We start from the raw sequence: 18,513 nt of genomic DNA, 5'->3' as shown, positions 1-18,513 counted from the left end.
GAAACCCTGGATGAAATTATTTTCCTGTAACTCACTGAAGCCTATATATATATATATATATATATATATATATATATATATATATATATATATATATATATATATATATATTTTTTTTTTTCAGTAAAAATAAAAAGTTGCACAACATCCCTAATTTCATGAACGCCATGGCAATATATAACCACCATGCCTGCAGAGGGCGGTGTACTTTTGTCGGTGGTGTCAATAGTCGCTTGGGTGAAAGTTCAGAGAAGGGGCGTACTAGAAACTGGAAAAGATGGCGACGAAACAGCGTGGAGGAGTTGATGTAAGAAGGAAAAAGAAAAGGAATATAGATGTGAAGGCAATTGTGGACTTGGGAGCTGATTACAGCGACGACGACGATGATGATGATGCTCCTGAAGAAGTTACCTTTGAAAAAGCTAAAGCGGATGCTGTACGGAGCATGAGGAACGCCCTGGATACTATCAAGAGGTAATGAATCAATCAAATCTGAGGAAAATGCTCTCCGATACAAATACTTGTACTTTAAACATGTACATGTTGTGTTGGTTTGACTGTATTACAGCAAAGTATAGGAAATAACTGACGAGTGTTAACTATCAAATTGTTTTTCAACGCGGTAATGGTGTCACGGTAAAATTGGTAGACCGTGAAAAAAAACAAAAATATGTCGCAGATGAGATAAGCTAATTTGATTGTCATGAAATACCTGTAATACATATATTAACGAAAACAGTAATACGGTTTCAATACTGAGAAAGACTACCGTGGTCCTGGAGAACCCCTATCCAGCAGGTTGTATTGGCGTCTCACATCAGCTGTGGTTAAAGATGTGTAATAGTGTAGGGCTGCTTATAACAATGTCACAGTCAAAATAAAACGGTATTTTAATCAAAATATTGTGCATTTCCTAGAAAATAGTACCGGGAAAAGATAGAATCGACGATATAAATGAGTAAAAACCGACGTCCAGTTAAAAAAAAAAAAAAAAAAAAGTAAGAATTCGGAATAAAACGGAAACGCGGAACACTGAGTATTTTGTTTGACTATTTTTAATTTTATACATAAGTTTAAAATTGTTTAATATTATGCATTTTTCTTAATATTAATATAATAAAGGTCAAGGATGATATTTGGTAGGATTTTGTCGTTGGGTGTGTTAAGTATCATACCCGCGGTTTATGTCCATGTGCTTTAAATCATCAGAAATTCGGGCATACGTTTTCTCATTTCTGACACATATCTCCATATCTTCCTGAACACTTCTACCTGCCCACGGAGAAACTAGAGCCCGCACTTCCTCAGCGTCCCAAGGCTGTACTTTTTCTCTCATCACACTTGCTGCTCGTCATGTGTGTTTTTCTTTCTGGAGTGCACCGACTGATCCAACATAATGATGAAAATACACTGCCCCTGGCTCGGCTCGCAGCAGGATTCAGATGTCTTGTGAGGCCAGAGTTTCACGGTTTGGTTCTCGCTCGGCTCGACAAATAGCCAGTGGAGAACCACCTGTACCGAGCCCTCATGGGTCGGATGTGCTGGTGGTTTCCTAACTGGTGTAAATGAAGGGGAAAAGACAAATGCATATAGGCTGGAAACTGGCATTTTTTGACTAAACTCGTGCTGAAGGAAATTGGGGTCCAAATCAAAACAATAGTATTTTTTTAAAACTACTGAGCTGTGTCCTGAACCTCAGCAGTACCCCACTGGATTGGTATGAAAGGAAAGACGCATTCGAAACCAGTCTTGGTAAGTAGGGATGTGATATGTTAAACAGTTTAACGGTTAACCGATAAATAAATTCATACCGTTTTTTTACATGTTAACATATAATACAAATTGATAATATGTGTCTGGCATTTTGTGTTTTAAAAGTAAATATCCAATAAAACATCTGCGCTTTATGCACTGCCTCAGAAATCTGCAACTGTGTGTAATTTTTTTTTAAAATTTGGCAACATTTATAGATAGATTGTGTGTGTGTGTGTGTGTGTGTGTGTGTATATATATATATATATATATATATATATATATATATGTATAGTCGTTGCTAATGGTTTTCACCCCGGTTTTCTCCCCAATTTGGAATGCCCAATTATTATTTTTATCCCGGTTCACCGCTGCAACCCCCCGGCGACTCGGGAAACGGAGGCTGGAGTGGTCCATTGGATTGGTGGAAGGCCAATGCGCATCGCTTTCCTTCACTAGAAAAAATGGCAAAGTTACCTGTGCATTCCAGGATCCTCTGTGCCTACAGAACGTCTTTTCCACTGACTGTCAGTCGGTTGTGTACAAGACGGACACCGGAATACGTCAACATGTTCTTTTTTCTGAATAAAAAACACTTGTAGTTAGACGTGTTTGTTTTTTTATTTTTATAAATATAGCTGATTTCATCTTAGCCAGACTTTGAAAAAGTACTTGTTTAATCACAATTGGACCATATTTTGTTTTCTGAGGGAACGTTTTGGATTTTTAGTGAAAGACCGAAAACTATGGGTCTTTCATGTGATTTACCTAATAAACATTTATTAGGTTTATTTATTTTGTCTTTTACATTTGGGTTACAGAGACAAGGAGCTGTTGAAAGAAAAGAGAAGAAAGAGACAGGAGCTATTTCAACAGCAAAAGGTATAGTAAAGGTTTGGTCCCTCCATCAGAAAAGTGTTACTGAAATTGTGACCAGGATAATTGTCATCCAGAGGTTATCCTTTTGTATTACATGTGGTTAGTTTTATTGCATTTAGTTAGCCAACAGCTGTGGGAATAAAATGTTTTTATTTTTAAATGGTGTTCCTTTTCATTTAGTTATATACAAGGTGTAGTGCTGATTTAACAGTTGGTGAGATGCGTAGTCAAAAAATTGATACATTAACAAAATAAAGGTTGACCACACTTGTACAGAAATGTATTTAATCATTTCCACTTTACATTCGCAAATTCTCTCTTTTGGCTGTCCTGATGTTTTTCTGAAGCAAGTCCACATGTGCATTTTATCATGTAGATTAAGTTATGCTTTGTACAAGTAATAAAACCTTTTACTTTAAATGTTGTTCCTGTGGAAGGATGAGTAAAGACTTTAGTTACTTGTATTGCACTGCATTGAGCATTGAAGACTAAGGGTCTTGCATGTGAAAATGCGAGTGAACTAACATTGCATACATTTTTGCCTCTCTTAAAACAAGGGCATTTAGAGAAGGCTGAATCCATACTCTGGTCACTAGTTGGAATATGCCAATGTTTATATAAATTAAAAAAAAAATGATATGTAATTCAGTTGTTAACTTAAAATGTTTAAAAGTACACTTGCAGCTAATATCTACATGTAGCATTGTAATATACTATTTAAATTAATTTAATAATACAATATTAATTGTGAATGTATAGCGGGTACTTTTCCATGAGCTGAGATTCAATGTAGACAAAAATAAATGTAAAAAAAGCTAATAATTACAGTTGACACTTGCAGTGTTTCCAATAAAATATATTTTTGGTTTGAGTATTTTAATTGTGAATGTCATTTGAAATTAAAACAGACTATTTCACTTAAATCTGAGCAGGTCAGATGGACAGGGAAAGAGAGCTGGGCAGGGAGACAGACAGAGAGAAAGAGCTGGGCAGGGAGACAGACAGAGAGAAAGAGCTGGGCAGGGAGACAGACAGAGAGAGCTGGGCAGTGAGGGAGACAAACAGACAGAGTGAGCTGGACAGAGTACTGTGAGTACCGCCACTTTGTATCCATGGGGGAAGCAAAGTACAGTGCAAAAATGTACTTGAATTGTTTAGAGGGTGACAATACAGTATACAGCAAGTTAAATAGTTATTGTGCCACTCCAAATTACATTTTTTTTATTGGATTGGTCGGCATTCACAATTGTATGTTTAATTGTGTAAATCTGTTTACAGAAAAGAAAGTTACTCTCTGAAGATACTCTGGAAGAGATTGAATTGGCATATACCAAGTAAGTGATTTAACATTTTTTTGTGTATGTATGTATGTATACACATACACACACACACACACACACACACACACACAGTGCTCACCCTTTATAAAGCTATAGTGGGGAGCCATAGTTACAAGACCGTGCTATTTGTGTTCCGCCTTATAACGAGTCTAAAAGGGCTACTGTAATGGCATTATGGAGCAAATGGGAGCCACAACACTACCGTGTTATAACTGATTCCGCACTACGAGGCGTGTTATAACGGGTGAGCACTGTGTGTGTGTCTATATATATATATATATATATATATATAATGTGTGTGAGGACGAGACCCTCACTGTAATACTGAATTGCCTGTTATTGTGATTATTATTGTGATTTGTTATTCTACTGGTGATAGAGCCGCGGTTTATTATGTATTGTGCATGCTGGTGATCAAGTGTGTTTTGATATGACGGTGTATTGATGTAATTAGGACGCTTCCCTTAATGAAGTTACCGTAGCTATACACAGGGCTTGAATTTCAGGGCGGGATTCAGTTGCTCCCGCATATCTGCAACTTTCAGTGTGGGAAAGTCCCGCAGATATATTTTAAGACACCAAGCTACTGTATTTTTCACCCAATTTAGAATGCCTGAAACGCTACAACAATCTATAAAGAAGTGGCTATCGGTGACAAAAGCACTATGAGCCGCATTCTGAGTAGTTCTGGTTTAAAGTAAATAAATAAATAATGGTGCTGGATATTTTAAGTACCGCAGAATTTACTCTCTCGTACGTGATTCTCGGCCGCTATCTTTAGGATTATAGAAACTCAGTACACTGCAGTAAGTAAACAGTTTTGAAAAAAAAAAAAAAGATTATTAAGTCTATCTAGGTGTTTTGCAGCAGTGACTTTAGCTTTAACTCTTAAAACTCAGCCCCATTCATTTTGGGGCGTGGTACTCCTAGCTGGAACTACGATCGCCTGAAGTTAAGCCTCCCATCATGTGACAGAGTTCACAGCTCGGGTTTCATTTTGAGCCTATTGCTCCATAGCAACTTGACAAAGAGGCGGTATTGTTGGAAAGCTTAGATGCTCAGCCTCCACCCCCATGTTAATTTCATATTGAGGTTCTGTAGTGCAGTATGTTTGTTTTTTTGTTTTTGAGCCATCTATGATTTTTTATATATATATAGTAATCCGTGAAAAACAGGCGGAAATAGGGCTGAGTGTAAAAAGTTAAAAAAATGGAGCGCTGCTAAGAAAGAAAAGCACCTTTTTCTTCTGCTGCATGCAAAAACTTCACATCGGGCAATGGTAAAAGCAATGGAGAGTGCTCTGTCTCACAGTGATGAACAGCTGTAGGTCTCCTGAAAGCATCTTATTTTAAAGCAACACCAGTGTGGATGATGATGTAAAATATATAGTTTTTTATATGCAAAAGCACCTTTTCTTTTGCCATTCATAAGCAATATAATAGTTTAATGATCGTTTGTAAATAAAGACGGTATGCAGGTTAAATACGTTTAAATGAGAAGAAACGTAACGAAAATATGAATGTTTTATTGTAAAAGTATGAATGTTAAAGAAGTTTTATTTTTGTATAAAATCATCCCAGGTGCAAATGTTTATTGAATAACTAATCCTGTTGGGAGTAGGCGGGGCTGGGGATTATAGAATGCCGTGTCTTGCCGTAGGAGAGAGAGAGGATTATTAGGTCAGTCGTGATCTTGTCTGTTGAATGTCATTTATTGATCAGATTAAATAGTGCTGCTCTGAGCCAAGAGTAACCCAGCTGGATAATGACATTACACAAAGACTCAATTTTACATCCAGCATTATGCCAAAGTTGAACTACTAAATGAGAGACAATCCAGTTCCAGAAGCATCATTCCATGTGAAATCAACCGGTGGAAACATAACCTGTTTAGTTGGCCAGGGTCTAAGTTTTCATTATGAACTGTGAAGGTTCGAAGATAGTCTCAAGACCTTAAGGTGGGGCACATGACCGAATTATACACTGAACAAAAATAAACGCAGCATGTAAAGTGTCCCATGTTTCATGAGCTGAAATAAAATATCCTAGACATTTCTCTCAAATTTTGTGCACAAATTTGTTTACATCCCTGTTAGTGAGCATTTCTCCTTTACCAAGTTAATCCATCCACCTGACAGGTGTGGCATATCAAGAAGCTGATTAAACAGCATGATCATTACACAGGTGCACTTTGTGCTGGGGACAATAAAAAGCCACTAAAAAATGTGCAGTTTTGTCACACAACACAATGCCACAGATGTCTCAAGTTTTGAGGGAGCCTGCAATTGGCATGCTGACTGCAGGAATGTCCACCAGAGCTGTTGCTAGAGAATTGAATGTTCATTTCTCTACCATAAGCTGCCTCCAACGTCGTTTTAGAGAATTTGGCAGTACGTCAAATCGGCCTCGCAACCGCAGACCTCGTGTAACCACGCCAGCCTAGGACCTCCAGATCCGGCTTCTTCACCTGCGGGATTGTCAGAGACCAGCCACTCGGACAGCTGATGAAACTGTGGGTTTGCACAACCGAAGAATTTCTGCACAAACTGTCAGAAACCGTCTCAGGGAAGCTCATCTGCGTGCTCGTCGTCCTCACCAGGGTCTTGACCTGACTGCAGTTCGGCGTCGTAACCGACTTCAGTGGGCAAATGCTCACCTTCGATGGCCACTGGCACGCTGGAGAAGTGTGCTCTTTACGGATGAATCCTGGTTTCAACTGTGAACAGAGTGCCCCATGGTGGCGGTGGGGTTATGGTATGGGCAGGCATAAGCTACGGACAACAAACACAATTGCATTTTAATCGATGGCAATTTGAATGCACACAGATACCGTGACGAGATCCTGAGGCCCATTGTCGTGCCATTCATCCGCCGCCATCACCTCATGTTTCAGCATGATAATGCACGGCCCCATGTCGCAAGGATCTGTACACAATTCCTGGAAGCTGAAAATGTCCCAGTTCTTCCATGGCCTGCATACTCACCAGACATGTCACCCATTGAGCATGTTTGGGATGCTCTGGATCGACGTGTACAACAGCATGTTCCAGTTCCCGCCAACATCCAGCAGCTTCGCACAGCCATTGAAGAGGAGTGGGACAACATTCCACAGGCCACAATCAACAGCCTGATCAACTCTATGCGAAGGAGATGTGTCGCGCTGCATGAGGCAAATGGTGGTCATACCAGATACTGACTGGTTTTCTGATCCACGCCCCTACCTTTTTTTTTTTTTTTTTTTTTAAGGTATCTGTGACCAACAGATGCATATCTGTATTCCCAGTCATGTGAAATCCATAGATTAGGGCCTAATGAATTTACTTCAATTGATTGATTTCCTTATATGAACTGTAACTGAGTAAAATCTTTGAAATTGTTGCATGTTGCGTTTATATATTTTTGTTCAGTGTATTATTGGATATATCAACCACTGAACTGCTTAAAAGCTCTAAGAAAATAATATATTTTATTTGGCTAAAATACAAAGCCCGCCTAATTTATCCCTTGCCGCCTTCGGTGTGAACAGGGGTCTGCGGCAATACACTGAGGCGCAAGGAGACGGTGTGTCGCGTTCGGTGTGAATGCCCCTTAACCTATACATTTTGTTAATAACAAATGTATGATTGTGGTTGGGGTAAATAGCCAAGATTGTTTCATTCTTGTCAGCTCAAGTTGGTGTCAATTTTTTTAAAATTAAATCCCTGCGCCGGTGGTGAACCCTACACCCCCCACCATTCAAATTTCTGGAAGGCTTAAGCTGCATCCACACTGGACAGAGGGATGCGAGCGAAGTCACTGAATGTCATTCCACACCAGACGCGACTTGGAAACGATCCAAAAGACTGGGAATAAATACATGACCCCGCCCATGCATTCCTATTGGACATACTAGAGATACCAGTAGTAGTAGTCCGATTTTTGAAGCCTGGTACATACATCTCCAGCTGGACAATAACAGTATAGCTGAACTGATATTTTCAACAAAATTACTTTATATATACAACTTAATGCAATCTGTTGTGTTTCTTTACAAATTCCTTCATTGCTCCTTTTTATTAACTTAAGTATTTTAAAGTGCAATATTATTATTATTATTATTATGCACACTTTGTATTACTAAGTTACTTTGTATTACTACCAGTGCCATTCTGCAAATCTATTTTTCTACTTTATCGTAAACTCTATTGAAGACTCGCATCAGATCATGGGTGAGTGTTTGAGCTGTCTCTGACTTAATTTACTTATGAATAATTATACACAGAACAAGGTTGTGTGCCATGACAAGACACAAGACTTATTTCGTTTTTCCTTTCAAAACAGTCTGGTGGACAGATATGACTCGTAATCTTCAAAACTATGAGCTTGGTAATGTTGGGATGTGTCACACAGAATACAAACGCGTTGCCGGCTTTGTTTTGCAAGAATGGGAGGACCTCGATTTTAATATTTGTTTGTTTGATCTTCACAAAACTTCACTTTATTCATATGTAAAGACCACCTTCTTGTCATGGATTTGTGCCACAGAACAATTTAGTTAACAAAACGTTATTTATCTTAAACAAACAAAAAAAAAAAGCCATAGCTTAAAATTAAGTCACATGCTCAAGTTGTGTGGTCAAGTTTATTTAATAAACCTATTTTTATGCAACTTGCATAAATTGGAATTGAAAATGTCTCTGTGCTGCTAAATGCACCACCTGCAAGCCTCAACTACTGGTACTACAGAAAATGATTAACTTGTTTTGTGGCGTGGTGTGTTTTGAGGTGTGTGTCAAGGGTGTTAACCTCGCTTCTGATTGGTCAGTTTCATTCCAGTCGCGTGATGAGAAATAAAATAAACCGGTTCTATTTTAGCAAAGCAAAATTCTTAAAACAACGCTGCTCACTGCTGGTGTGGATACTCCCACCTGACTGCGGTGACTTCTAAATTGTTCGTTCATGTCCAGTGTGGGTACGGCTTTAGTCTGTACCCTGAAGATTTTGGATATTCTGCTACCCTGTCTTGAGCCATCTTGTCACCTACATATGGACAGACTTGCATAGCATGGATAACCAGTTGTTTGGTAACTGCTATTAAGTGGAGTTTTAGCAGTCTTGGTTATACTGAATTGTACTACTGTTCCTTCTCATTGTAATGCTAACTTTTTTTCTTTTTATCTTTGCCCTTTTAGAAAAGGCAAGACTTTGGATTCAGAAGAGCAAGGTATGAATAATGTTCAAGATTTTGTATTGCGTTGGGTGTCAGCTATCTTTGTGGAAGGATGACAGTTCATGTGCAGGTTTTCTTCACACAATCCATAGTGGTACTAGGGATGTGCATTTTGGTACATTTATGAACGTTTAAATGCTATGCAGTATCAACGTTTAAACCATATATATATATATACACACACTCTCTCTTTTTTATATTGCATTCTGATGTATACTGAAAGCCCTGGTTAGTATTTTCTAAGCAAAGAAACACTAAATAAGCAAATAATGTTTTAACATTGCAAAGACTAAACTACGATGTTAAAAAAAATAAAATAAAAAAAACACTTACCGAGGTATATTGAAATGTTTATTTAAATGTCCTCTTCAATCAAACAATGTTTGTAATTAGTTGTCAGTGGAGATAGAATGGTAGACATATTCAACAAATGTTCTGATAGTATAATATGTTTAAAATAGTGTTTTAAGTTAATTAAAAAAGAAACAGGAACCTCGTCTTTTTTTTTAATTTATTTTTTGCCCAGAAATATATGGTTTTTAAAAATCGTTTTTAAATACATAACGTGTACAGTAAAGTGAAAGAGTTATGCTTACAACAGAAAAAAGGGAGTTACCTGGTATAAAATAGCACAAGAATTTTGGAATTGTAAAAAGCACTGTGACTGATATTAAAGTCTGCCTATGGGAAGTTAAAAGTTTGCGGTCTTTGATAGTAATGTTGGGATTTTTGAGAAGTGTATTTCAGTACTTGAGCATTACAATATCAGAGTACTCAAATTCGACTCCACTCTCCTCTACATACTAGTGTACATAAACCTCCCGAACATTGCCACAAGTCCTATTTTTAAATGTCAATCTAACACACAATCAAGTAATATAAAATAATTAATATAGTTTACCTCCTTGTGCAGTTCGTTGTATATGGTCAGGTTTAACTCAACGTAACATTCACACAAGCTTTAAGTTAAATTTGTTAGAGCTGCTATGGGAAGATTGGGGAATGGGTTGCACGAGTCTGTGGTAACCGCAACGTTTTCTCACTTTTGAAAGTTTTGTATGAACAATTTTCTTTGTTATAACTGCCTCATTGTTGTTATTTTACGTGTCGGCACAGTGTGAATCAACAAATTACATCACATCCCCATATCCATCACCTACAAAGCTAAGTCTAGAAATTCAGTGGCCGCTTGTCTTAAAGTGTTATACAATAAAATCCACTTAAATAAATAGTGCCAAATGTAATGTAGGTGAATTGTACAATCCATAGAATTATATTTTGTGAGATTACGGTTAATACATGTTTTATTGTCTTTTGCGATATATGTAGTGACTTCAGGAGATCTGTAAACATAAAACTACTCAAACATGCTTTAAATAGACACATAGTGGACAAAGTTGTATAAAAAAATAGATTTAACATAGATTTAACTGCTGCATTCACTATTCTCGCACACACTGTCCTTCTCATAGCGGATAATGTGATCACGCCCTGTTTGGCCGACTCTAGCAAATGTTACGGATGTTTGCTTTTTACCGCCATCGGTAGCTTCATCCACAGTAATTTCTGAATGTTTTAATTTCAAATGGCGAAGCATTGAACTTGTGTTCTTTTTGTAGTACATAAGAAAGTTTACAAACGAGAGGAGGCCATTCAGCCCATCCTTGCTCGTTTGGTTGTTAGTAGCTTATTGATCCCAGAATCTCATCAAGCAGCTTCTTGAAGGATCCCAGGGTGTCAGCTTCAACAACATTACTGGGGAGTTGGTTCCAGACCCTCACAATTCTCTGTGTAAAAAAGTGCCTCCAATTTTGTTTGGCAATTCACATACCATGTTTTTCTCGTCTGGGTCTTCAAAATACTTCGCCTTTGTTTTAGAGATGCCATTTTATTAAAAAAAAAAAAATACAACAAATGTCAGAAAAAAAAATGCAGGTCATCGACGAGAATAAAACCTGCCCCAGTGTCAATCCTTCTGTTGCACCAATTAGAAAAGCGACTTAGAGGCAGTAAGCCAAACCCCTTTCCTTTTTATAATCTCCGCCCTTACTCTGGCACCACCGCAGTCGGATACGTGATGGACTACTGTATATGATAAATTAATACATTAAAAAAATGTTTGGTGAAATGTCACATGACCGGTTATACATATTATTCAATCCCTGCAAAGTACTACTCACTTAACAAGGTGGTGTGTAATCTTACATAGCAGCTTCACACACCAGATCTTCCTCTGTGGAAATAAGTTGCCTCGTTCTGTAGATCTGTCAAAGAATTTTATGTATCACACAAATTATTCAATTGATGAGAAATAAAAGAATAAGCAAGAGATTTCCAAAGTCATTCTTGAAAGGAATTGCTTTTAACGTTTTGCACAGCAATGCCGCTGAGATAACTTCTTGTGATGTTACACACAGAAAAAGAAGAGAGTGAAGAGGACGAGGAGTCAGAAGACGAAGAGGAGGTGGTTAATGCCAGGTAATGAAGTAAATGAGAGAGAGAGAATTAATCATATTTATACACACGCACAAATGTTTTAATCTCTACAGTTGTCCTTGTACTACAGGCTAAAGGAAAGCTATAAGGCTGTAAGACTCAAGGACCAAATTGATGCAAATGCCAGACAAGAAAGCGCAAGTGATTTTATAAAATCTCGTCTCTATGGACCAGGAACCAACAGAACCACAAGTAAAAAATAAAAAATAAAAAAATTTTGAAGTTGAAGTTTAGCTTTTCATTTTGAAAACTCATTTTAAATCTCACTCCTCCCTTTTTTGTTGTCTTTCAGCAAACCACATGCTCTCACTTAAAAACAAAACAGGGATGAACAAAACAGCAGCTGTACAGTTTGTCGACAAAAAATGGGGTAAGCAGATTTTGTATTTAAGAACATCAATCAAGTGTTCTGTGGTCAAATGTATGAGCTGAAACATTCTGTCCGTAATTTTAATTTATTTCTTGAAGTTTAATTTTAACTTGCATTTACCAGAAAATATGAAAACCCCCAATATCAAGGTGGTCCCCAATCTTGAAAAATATTGGAACCATGGAAGTAATAACTTGGTCAGACTTAAAATTAAAGAAAAACCTCAATTACCTTGTGAGATCACTCATCTCTATACCACCTTTAAGCCTGATCTTATCTCAGATGCCAAGCAAGGGTTGGGTTTGATACATTCTTGATGGGTTATTTGCTTAGAAAATCTGAAGAAAGCGATGTTGGTGGATCAGCAAGCACTTTGCTGTAATCTAAAGCCCTGGGAACATGAAGATACTTAAAAAAAAAAAAAAGTGTCTTGAAACCTGGTTCCAGGAGACTGGGAGACCTAGTTTGAGGTAACTTAGCTGCATTAACCCTTTGCAGTCCATTTATTAAGTGCGCGTCAGGTCCAATTTACTTTCACACGCGCAGTTAATTTTAGTCGCGCTGTTTAAAAGTATTTTTTTTCCCCACAGTCAAACAGGTTTAAAAGGCCCTGCATATCAACAAAGCACTCACTAGGCATCTCCAGCCCCGCCCCACCCTTTCGTTCGCTATCGCTTTCACAGATTTGAATAAATAAATAATAATAGTGGTACATACCGATCGATAATCTCCTGATCACTCGTTTTATCACCAAACTCCTCAATAATGCGATCCAAGTCATTATTTTATTTCTATAACATCTCAAAAAAGCTCTGCAAATGTCCGTGATAGCCTCTGTGCGCTGGTGTGATATCATATAGCTTGTGTCCTTATACCCGCCCCTATTGTAATGCCAGGGGCATGTATGCTTATTCATGAGATACGCCTTTTTTTTTTTTTTTTTTCGGCTTGTCTCGGCTCCTGTCGCTCCCACTCAGGCAATAGAATGGTTTTCTCGGCTTTTTCCGATGAAAAAAATGAATAGAAACCTGTTTTTTGCGTTTTTAAAATGGTGTCTGACAGGGTCCGACAATGGACCTGATAGGAATAATTGCAATGTCGGACCAGGTCCGACAATGGACCGCAAAGGGTTAAACCACTTTAGATTTTTAGGCCTGGGAACACGGAGCAACTTTGGAACTGGGTTTCAGGCCACTGCGTGGCACAACAGGAGATCTGATACCATTTCAACCCAGCTTGCTTTAAAATATTGCTTATTGTAGAGCTTCCCATAACATTTAAAATTGTTAGAGTATTTAGTAATGTTGTCATTTCTATAAACTTTTATCAGCACAACAAAATCTTATACCCTTACAACTGAAATGACCTTGTTGAATTGAAACAATCTGGATCATCAACGTAGTCTGTTTTATGAGCACAATACAGAAGAATATCTTCAAAAGAATCCAAGAAAGAATATATTGGTGTAAATTAACAAATTGGGCAATGCAGCTTGATGTTTGCACACTCAATCAAAAGTATCTGCTAATATTGTACTGTTCCATATGTCAATCACATTACAGTCAATTTATATTTCCTCACCTTTTGTTCACACACAATACCAACTAATCAGTGTTTTTTGTTATTGAAATAGGAGTCTCATTAAAGAGTAATACACTTTGGGGTTACTAAAATATATTAGTAATATATTACTAGAACAAGGAAGCTAATCAAAGGGTTGCAATTGCACTATGCCAAAATGCAACATTTAACTTGATTTAGAGAACAGAAAAAATTAACAAACCATAAATACAAATGATCTTTGTAACTATATCTTTAGAAAATAACCCCAACCCATTAATACAAGCTGCAGAGAGAGGGACAGTACAAGTGACTTGTGTGTCCGAATGGCCGCCTCTAGGTTGTAACCTTTCTTATGTTCTAATATAATGGCTTTTTATTTCTTTTTGAAAAATGAATGGTTTTTCAAATTGAGTGAATATCCGTACATAAAACTCCTGTGTAAAAATATATAGGCCTAAATAGTAGATTAAAGTCGGTAAAACAAATCGGCAGTTACGATAATCATACAAGAAGTCCCATCATGGGACATTTTTACACACATATCCTTTCTTGGACTTTTAAAGGTTTTCTTAGGAGGCTGTGTGGTCCAGTGGTTAAAGAAAAGGGCTTGTAACCAGGAGGTCCCCGGTTCACTTATTGTGTGTGACCCTGAGCTAGTCACTCAACCTCTTTGTGCTCCGCAACATTTTTTAAGCAAGCTTGGCTGAAATGGCACCACACATCTCACCAAGTCTCCCCTAGTGTGCCATGAAGTCTTTAACCAAGTTCCAAGTCAAAATGGCTCTGTGTTCCCAAGGCTTTTAAAGGATCAGTTGGCACAGGACTGGAGAATTAAGTTTTAATGCTATAAAATATGGGACCTGCACCAAGTCAATTGGGAATTGTTTATTTTTCCCATCTTTCCCATGTTTTAAAATGGTTACTTGTAAACAGAAAACATAGCGTACAACGAGTTAACATATTTTGGATTTTCTTTCTTTGTTTCAGGGTCAGAGAAGAAAGGAGAAGCTGAGAAGTTTAAAAAGAGGTGGATTAACAACCAGAACATGGTTGCTAAGTGAAGATGGAAGAGTGAGAACTGCCCTGGGGGGGGACTTACTTTACCCCTGTGCATTACTGCAGTGCACAAGTATTTTGTTTTTTTGTTAACTTGGGATTGAACTTAATTTGCTGTTTTGGTTCAGAACAAGCTTTTTCAACAAAATAAAGTGATATATTAATTATAGTCTACTGATGTTACATTACCTACTTTTAAAAGAGAATGTGTGATTTAAACAATCACAATAGATTTAATGGTTTGACATGTAATAATACACTGCAGACAGCTGTTGCAACTATTGTAGAAAACCTACCACTTCTGCTGCATTTGCTATTTTCTGTCACCCGCAGTACACCTGTAATCATTGCTCGTGTCTGCATGTTTTTGAAGGAGTAAAGTATTAGGTCACTACTTTTTGCAGTTTCCCATTGAATGCTGCCAGATCTGTAATATGAATAAGCTGCATAACTACTACCCCAGAATTTTCCTATGGCTCGCTCCCTCACAACCAAAAGTTATCTTGAGCACCAGCCGCTATCTGAATGAAAATGTATTATATTCCAGATTAACTATATAAAACCAATCCCACTTAACCTCAATTTGCTTAATATTAACACCAAAAAAATTATGGAAAAATTTGGTAGCTCACAAAGTAAATTTTCATGAAAAAAATCTGTGTACAGTATAAAACAAAGCAACATAAGGTACAAATAGACATTTGATGTGTACTAAACTGTGGTACTCTTATCCAGAGGTACTGTTTACTGATAACAGTAATACATGTTTGTTTATTCTTTATAACAAGGTGCAGATGATTCCCAAAACCCTTACATTTTAGGGTTTTAAGTACCCCTTTTAGGGTTTGATTGGGAAAAACAAATGTAGTCTTGGATATCTAAAGGGGCAATGTGTCACTTTATATTAGTGTGGCATTGATGAAGATTGTGTATGTTGTCGCAATGGAGTTGGAGTGTACTCTAAACATCTGTGGACATCTTGGGTCAATTGCAACAAAGCAGTCTCGGGATCATCCCCAGCTACGTACTAACTTAATACCAATTGCAACGAAAAAAGAAGCGGAACAAAGTCGTGCACTAGCTGATCCCCAGCTTTAGTACGGTACTAAGGATTGTGGTTTGCTTTGGTGTGCTTCCAGACAGGAATAGAAGAGGGCCAGAGCTCACAATCTGAGCGACTGGTACAAATTACATTTTTAAAGTGTTGTTTTCGTAAAGGTGTGTTTTTTTTTTTGTTTTTTTTTTTAACAAAACCTAAACATCTTAATTTTACTTATTTTGATTTATTCATACTTAAGTTTTAAACTTGAAAGGGTATATTTACTTTCAACAAATACAAATTGCCCCTTGCAGTGTTTTTTTTTTTTTTTTTTAATCAAAATGTGACGCCCCCCGCAAGCACAGACAAAGTTGTTTGGTGTTGTAGGTAGTCTATTTGAATAAATATACATATAGCCTGTTTCATACAGTGCCATGAGAAAGTATTTGCCTCCTGTCTAATTTTCTGCATTTTTGTGTATTTTGGACACAATGTTATCAGATCTTCAACCAAAACCTAATATTAGATGAAAGGGACCCTGACTGAACAAAAATTTGATACATATTTCATTTATTTATTAAAGAAAGTTATGCAACACCCAATGCCCCCGTGTGAAAAAGTAATCCTCCCCTTAGACTCAATAACTGGTTACGCCACCTTTAGCAGCAATAACTGCAACCAAACGCTTCCTATAGTTATTGATTAGTCTCTCACAGTGCCGTGGAGGAATTTTGGCCCACTTCTCCATGCAGAACTGCTTCAGCTCAGTGACATTTGTGGGTTTTCGAGCATGAACTGCTCGTTTCAGGTCCTGCCACAACATCTCAATGGGGTTTAGGTCTGGACTTTGGCTAGGCCATTCCTAAACTTTAAATTTCTTGTTCTTCAACCATTCTGATGTAGACTTGCTTGTGTGTTTTGGATCATTGTCTTGCTGCATTACCCAGCTGCGCTTCAGCTTCAGCTCACTGACGGATGGCCTGACATTCTCCTGTAGAATTCTCCGATACAGAGCTGAATTCATGGTTCCTTCAATGATGGGAAGGCGTCCAGGTCCTGATGAAGCAAAGCATCCCCAAACCATGACACTACCACCACCATGCTTGACTCTTGGTATGAGGTTCTTACTGTGGAATGCAGTGTTTGGTTTTTGCCAGACATAACAGGGCCCATGTCGGCCAAAAAGTTCCACTTTTGACTCCTCGGTCCATAGAACATTGTTCCAGAACCCTTGAGGATCATCCAGGTGCTTTTTGGCAAACTTGAGACGAGCATTCATGTTCTTCTTAGTGAGCAATGGTTTCCGTCTTCCTACTCTGCCATGAATCCCATTTTTGCCCAGTGTCTTTCTGATGGTGGAGTCATGAACATTGACCTTAGCCGAGGCGAGAGAGGCCTGCAGATCCCTGGATGTTGTTCTAGGGTTCTTTGTGACTTCCTGGACAATTTTACGCCTTGCTCTTGGAGAGATTTTGGCAGGACGGCCACTCCTGGGAAGATTCAGTACTGTCCAAAACTTTCTCCATTTGGACAATATGGCTCTGACTGTGGTTCGGTGGAGCACCAGAGCCTTGGAAATGGCTTTGTAACCCTTTCCAGACTGATAGGCATCAACAGCTTTTCTCCGGAGGTCTTCAGGAATTTCTTTTGTTCATGGCATGATGTGCCTCTAGAACTTGTGTGTTGACAACTTCACTCTGATGGTAAGAGCCAAAGTTAGTCAGATTTATACTGAGCAAGGCTGGCCCAAATCAGGCCAGGTTAACTAAAGTACTCAAACAGCTGACCCTAATTATCCATTTAATTGGGTTGAGTTAACTAGGAGGGGGCAATAACTTTTTCACACCTGAAGATTGCATGTTTGATTACCTTGCACACCAAACAAATGAAAGAAGCACGAAAACATTGGTGTCATTTTTTCTCTCTGACTCCCTCTATATACTACAACAACAACCCACAAAAAAATCTGACCAAATACAATGTGAAAAATGTGCAAAAATGCAGAAAATCAAACGGGGCAAATACTTTTTCACTGCACTGTAACTTAAATATTACTCGTATATTAAATATTGCAATTCTGTTCCGTGTGGATAATACATAATTACTGTACGGCTTTAAATATATTCTCAGTTATTTCACGATTTGTAATAAATCCTTTCAACCGTAATTGTAATATTTTGCCACTAGATAATTTTTTTGCAAATATATATGCAAGTAAATATGTCTTTCCTATGTAAAATATAGGTACACGGGATGGATTTGTGATTATGAATTGTTCAGTTACAAAAGTTGTCAGTACATTTTGGGATTGGTCACACTTGTTCAAGTTAGTACAGTACTATACATCGTTAATCTACAGAAAGGGTTAGACTGACTTAGTCTCGTACTTAGTATCCCCAAGAGCAGGGGTGCACAACTCGGTCCTGGAGGGCCGATGTCCCTGCAGGTTTTTATTCCAGCTGCACCCTAAAGTACTTTATTGGACCTTATTAGAAGCATAATTGGTCCAATTAACTAATTTAGGGTATGGGTAGAACAAAAAACAGGAGGGACACCGGCCCTCCATTACCTGAGTTGTGCACCACTGCTCTAGAGGGCAGCAGCAGTTATTTTGGGTTAGTTGCATTTGAGATCATTTTTAGTATGCAGCTGGGGACTATCTTGAGCTGCCAAGTTCATTGTAATTGGTATTAATTTACGTACTAGTTTAGTACGTAGCTCCGTACTAACCACGGGATTAGTACGCTGCTTTCAGTTCGTTGCAATTGACCCCTTACGACTACTCCAGACCATTTGTTAACTAGGGTAGT

The 18,513-nt window shown here is 38.0% G+C and overlaps 1 protein-coding gene across 1 annotated transcript; it reads left to right on the top strand.

The window, feature by feature from the left end:
- Window positions 1-220: 220 nt before the first annotated feature.
- LOC117399674 (nucleolar protein 7-like) lies at window positions 221-14,833 on the top strand. The gene is made up of 8 exons (XM_033998997.3): window positions 221-474; window positions 2,574-2,634; window positions 3,910-3,965; window positions 9,142-9,173; window positions 11,597-11,657; window positions 11,746-11,867; window positions 11,968-12,045; window positions 14,596-14,833. The coding sequence occupies exons 1-8, from the start codon at window positions 278-280 to the stop codon at window positions 14,667-14,669; spliced, it is 681 nt and encodes a 226-aa protein (XP_033854888.3). The 5' UTR covers window positions 221-277; the 3' UTR covers window positions 14,670-14,833.
- The last annotated feature ends 3,680 nt before the right edge of the window (window positions 14,834-18,513 follow it).

Source organism: Acipenser ruthenus, chromosome 4, assembly GCF_902713425.1.
Source record: "Acipenser ruthenus chromosome 4, fAciRut3.2 maternal haplotype, whole genome shotgun sequence".
Taxonomy (NCBI): Eukaryota; Metazoa; Chordata; class Actinopteri; order Acipenseriformes; family Acipenseridae; genus Acipenser; species Acipenser ruthenus.
The sequence above is the reverse complement of the archived record's forward strand: the minus strand, read 5'-3'. Positions and strand labels throughout refer to the sequence as shown.

What these genes read in the sequence shown, in the direction of transcription:
- LOC117399674 (XM_033998997.3), top strand. Translation starts at nt 278, where the DNA reads ATGGCGACGAAACAGCGTGGAGGAGTTGATGTAAGAAGGAAAAAGAAA. An exon ending in AGCTATTTCAACAGCAAAAG is followed by an intron (nt 2,635 to 3,909) that starts GTATAGTAAAGG and finishes ATCTGTTTACAG; the next exon opens with AAAAGAAAGTTACTCTCTGA. An exon ending in TTTGGATTCAGAAGAGCAAG is followed by an intron (nt 9,174 to 11,596) that starts GTATGAATAATG and finishes TGTTACACACAG; the next exon opens with AAAAAGAAGAGAGTGAAGAG.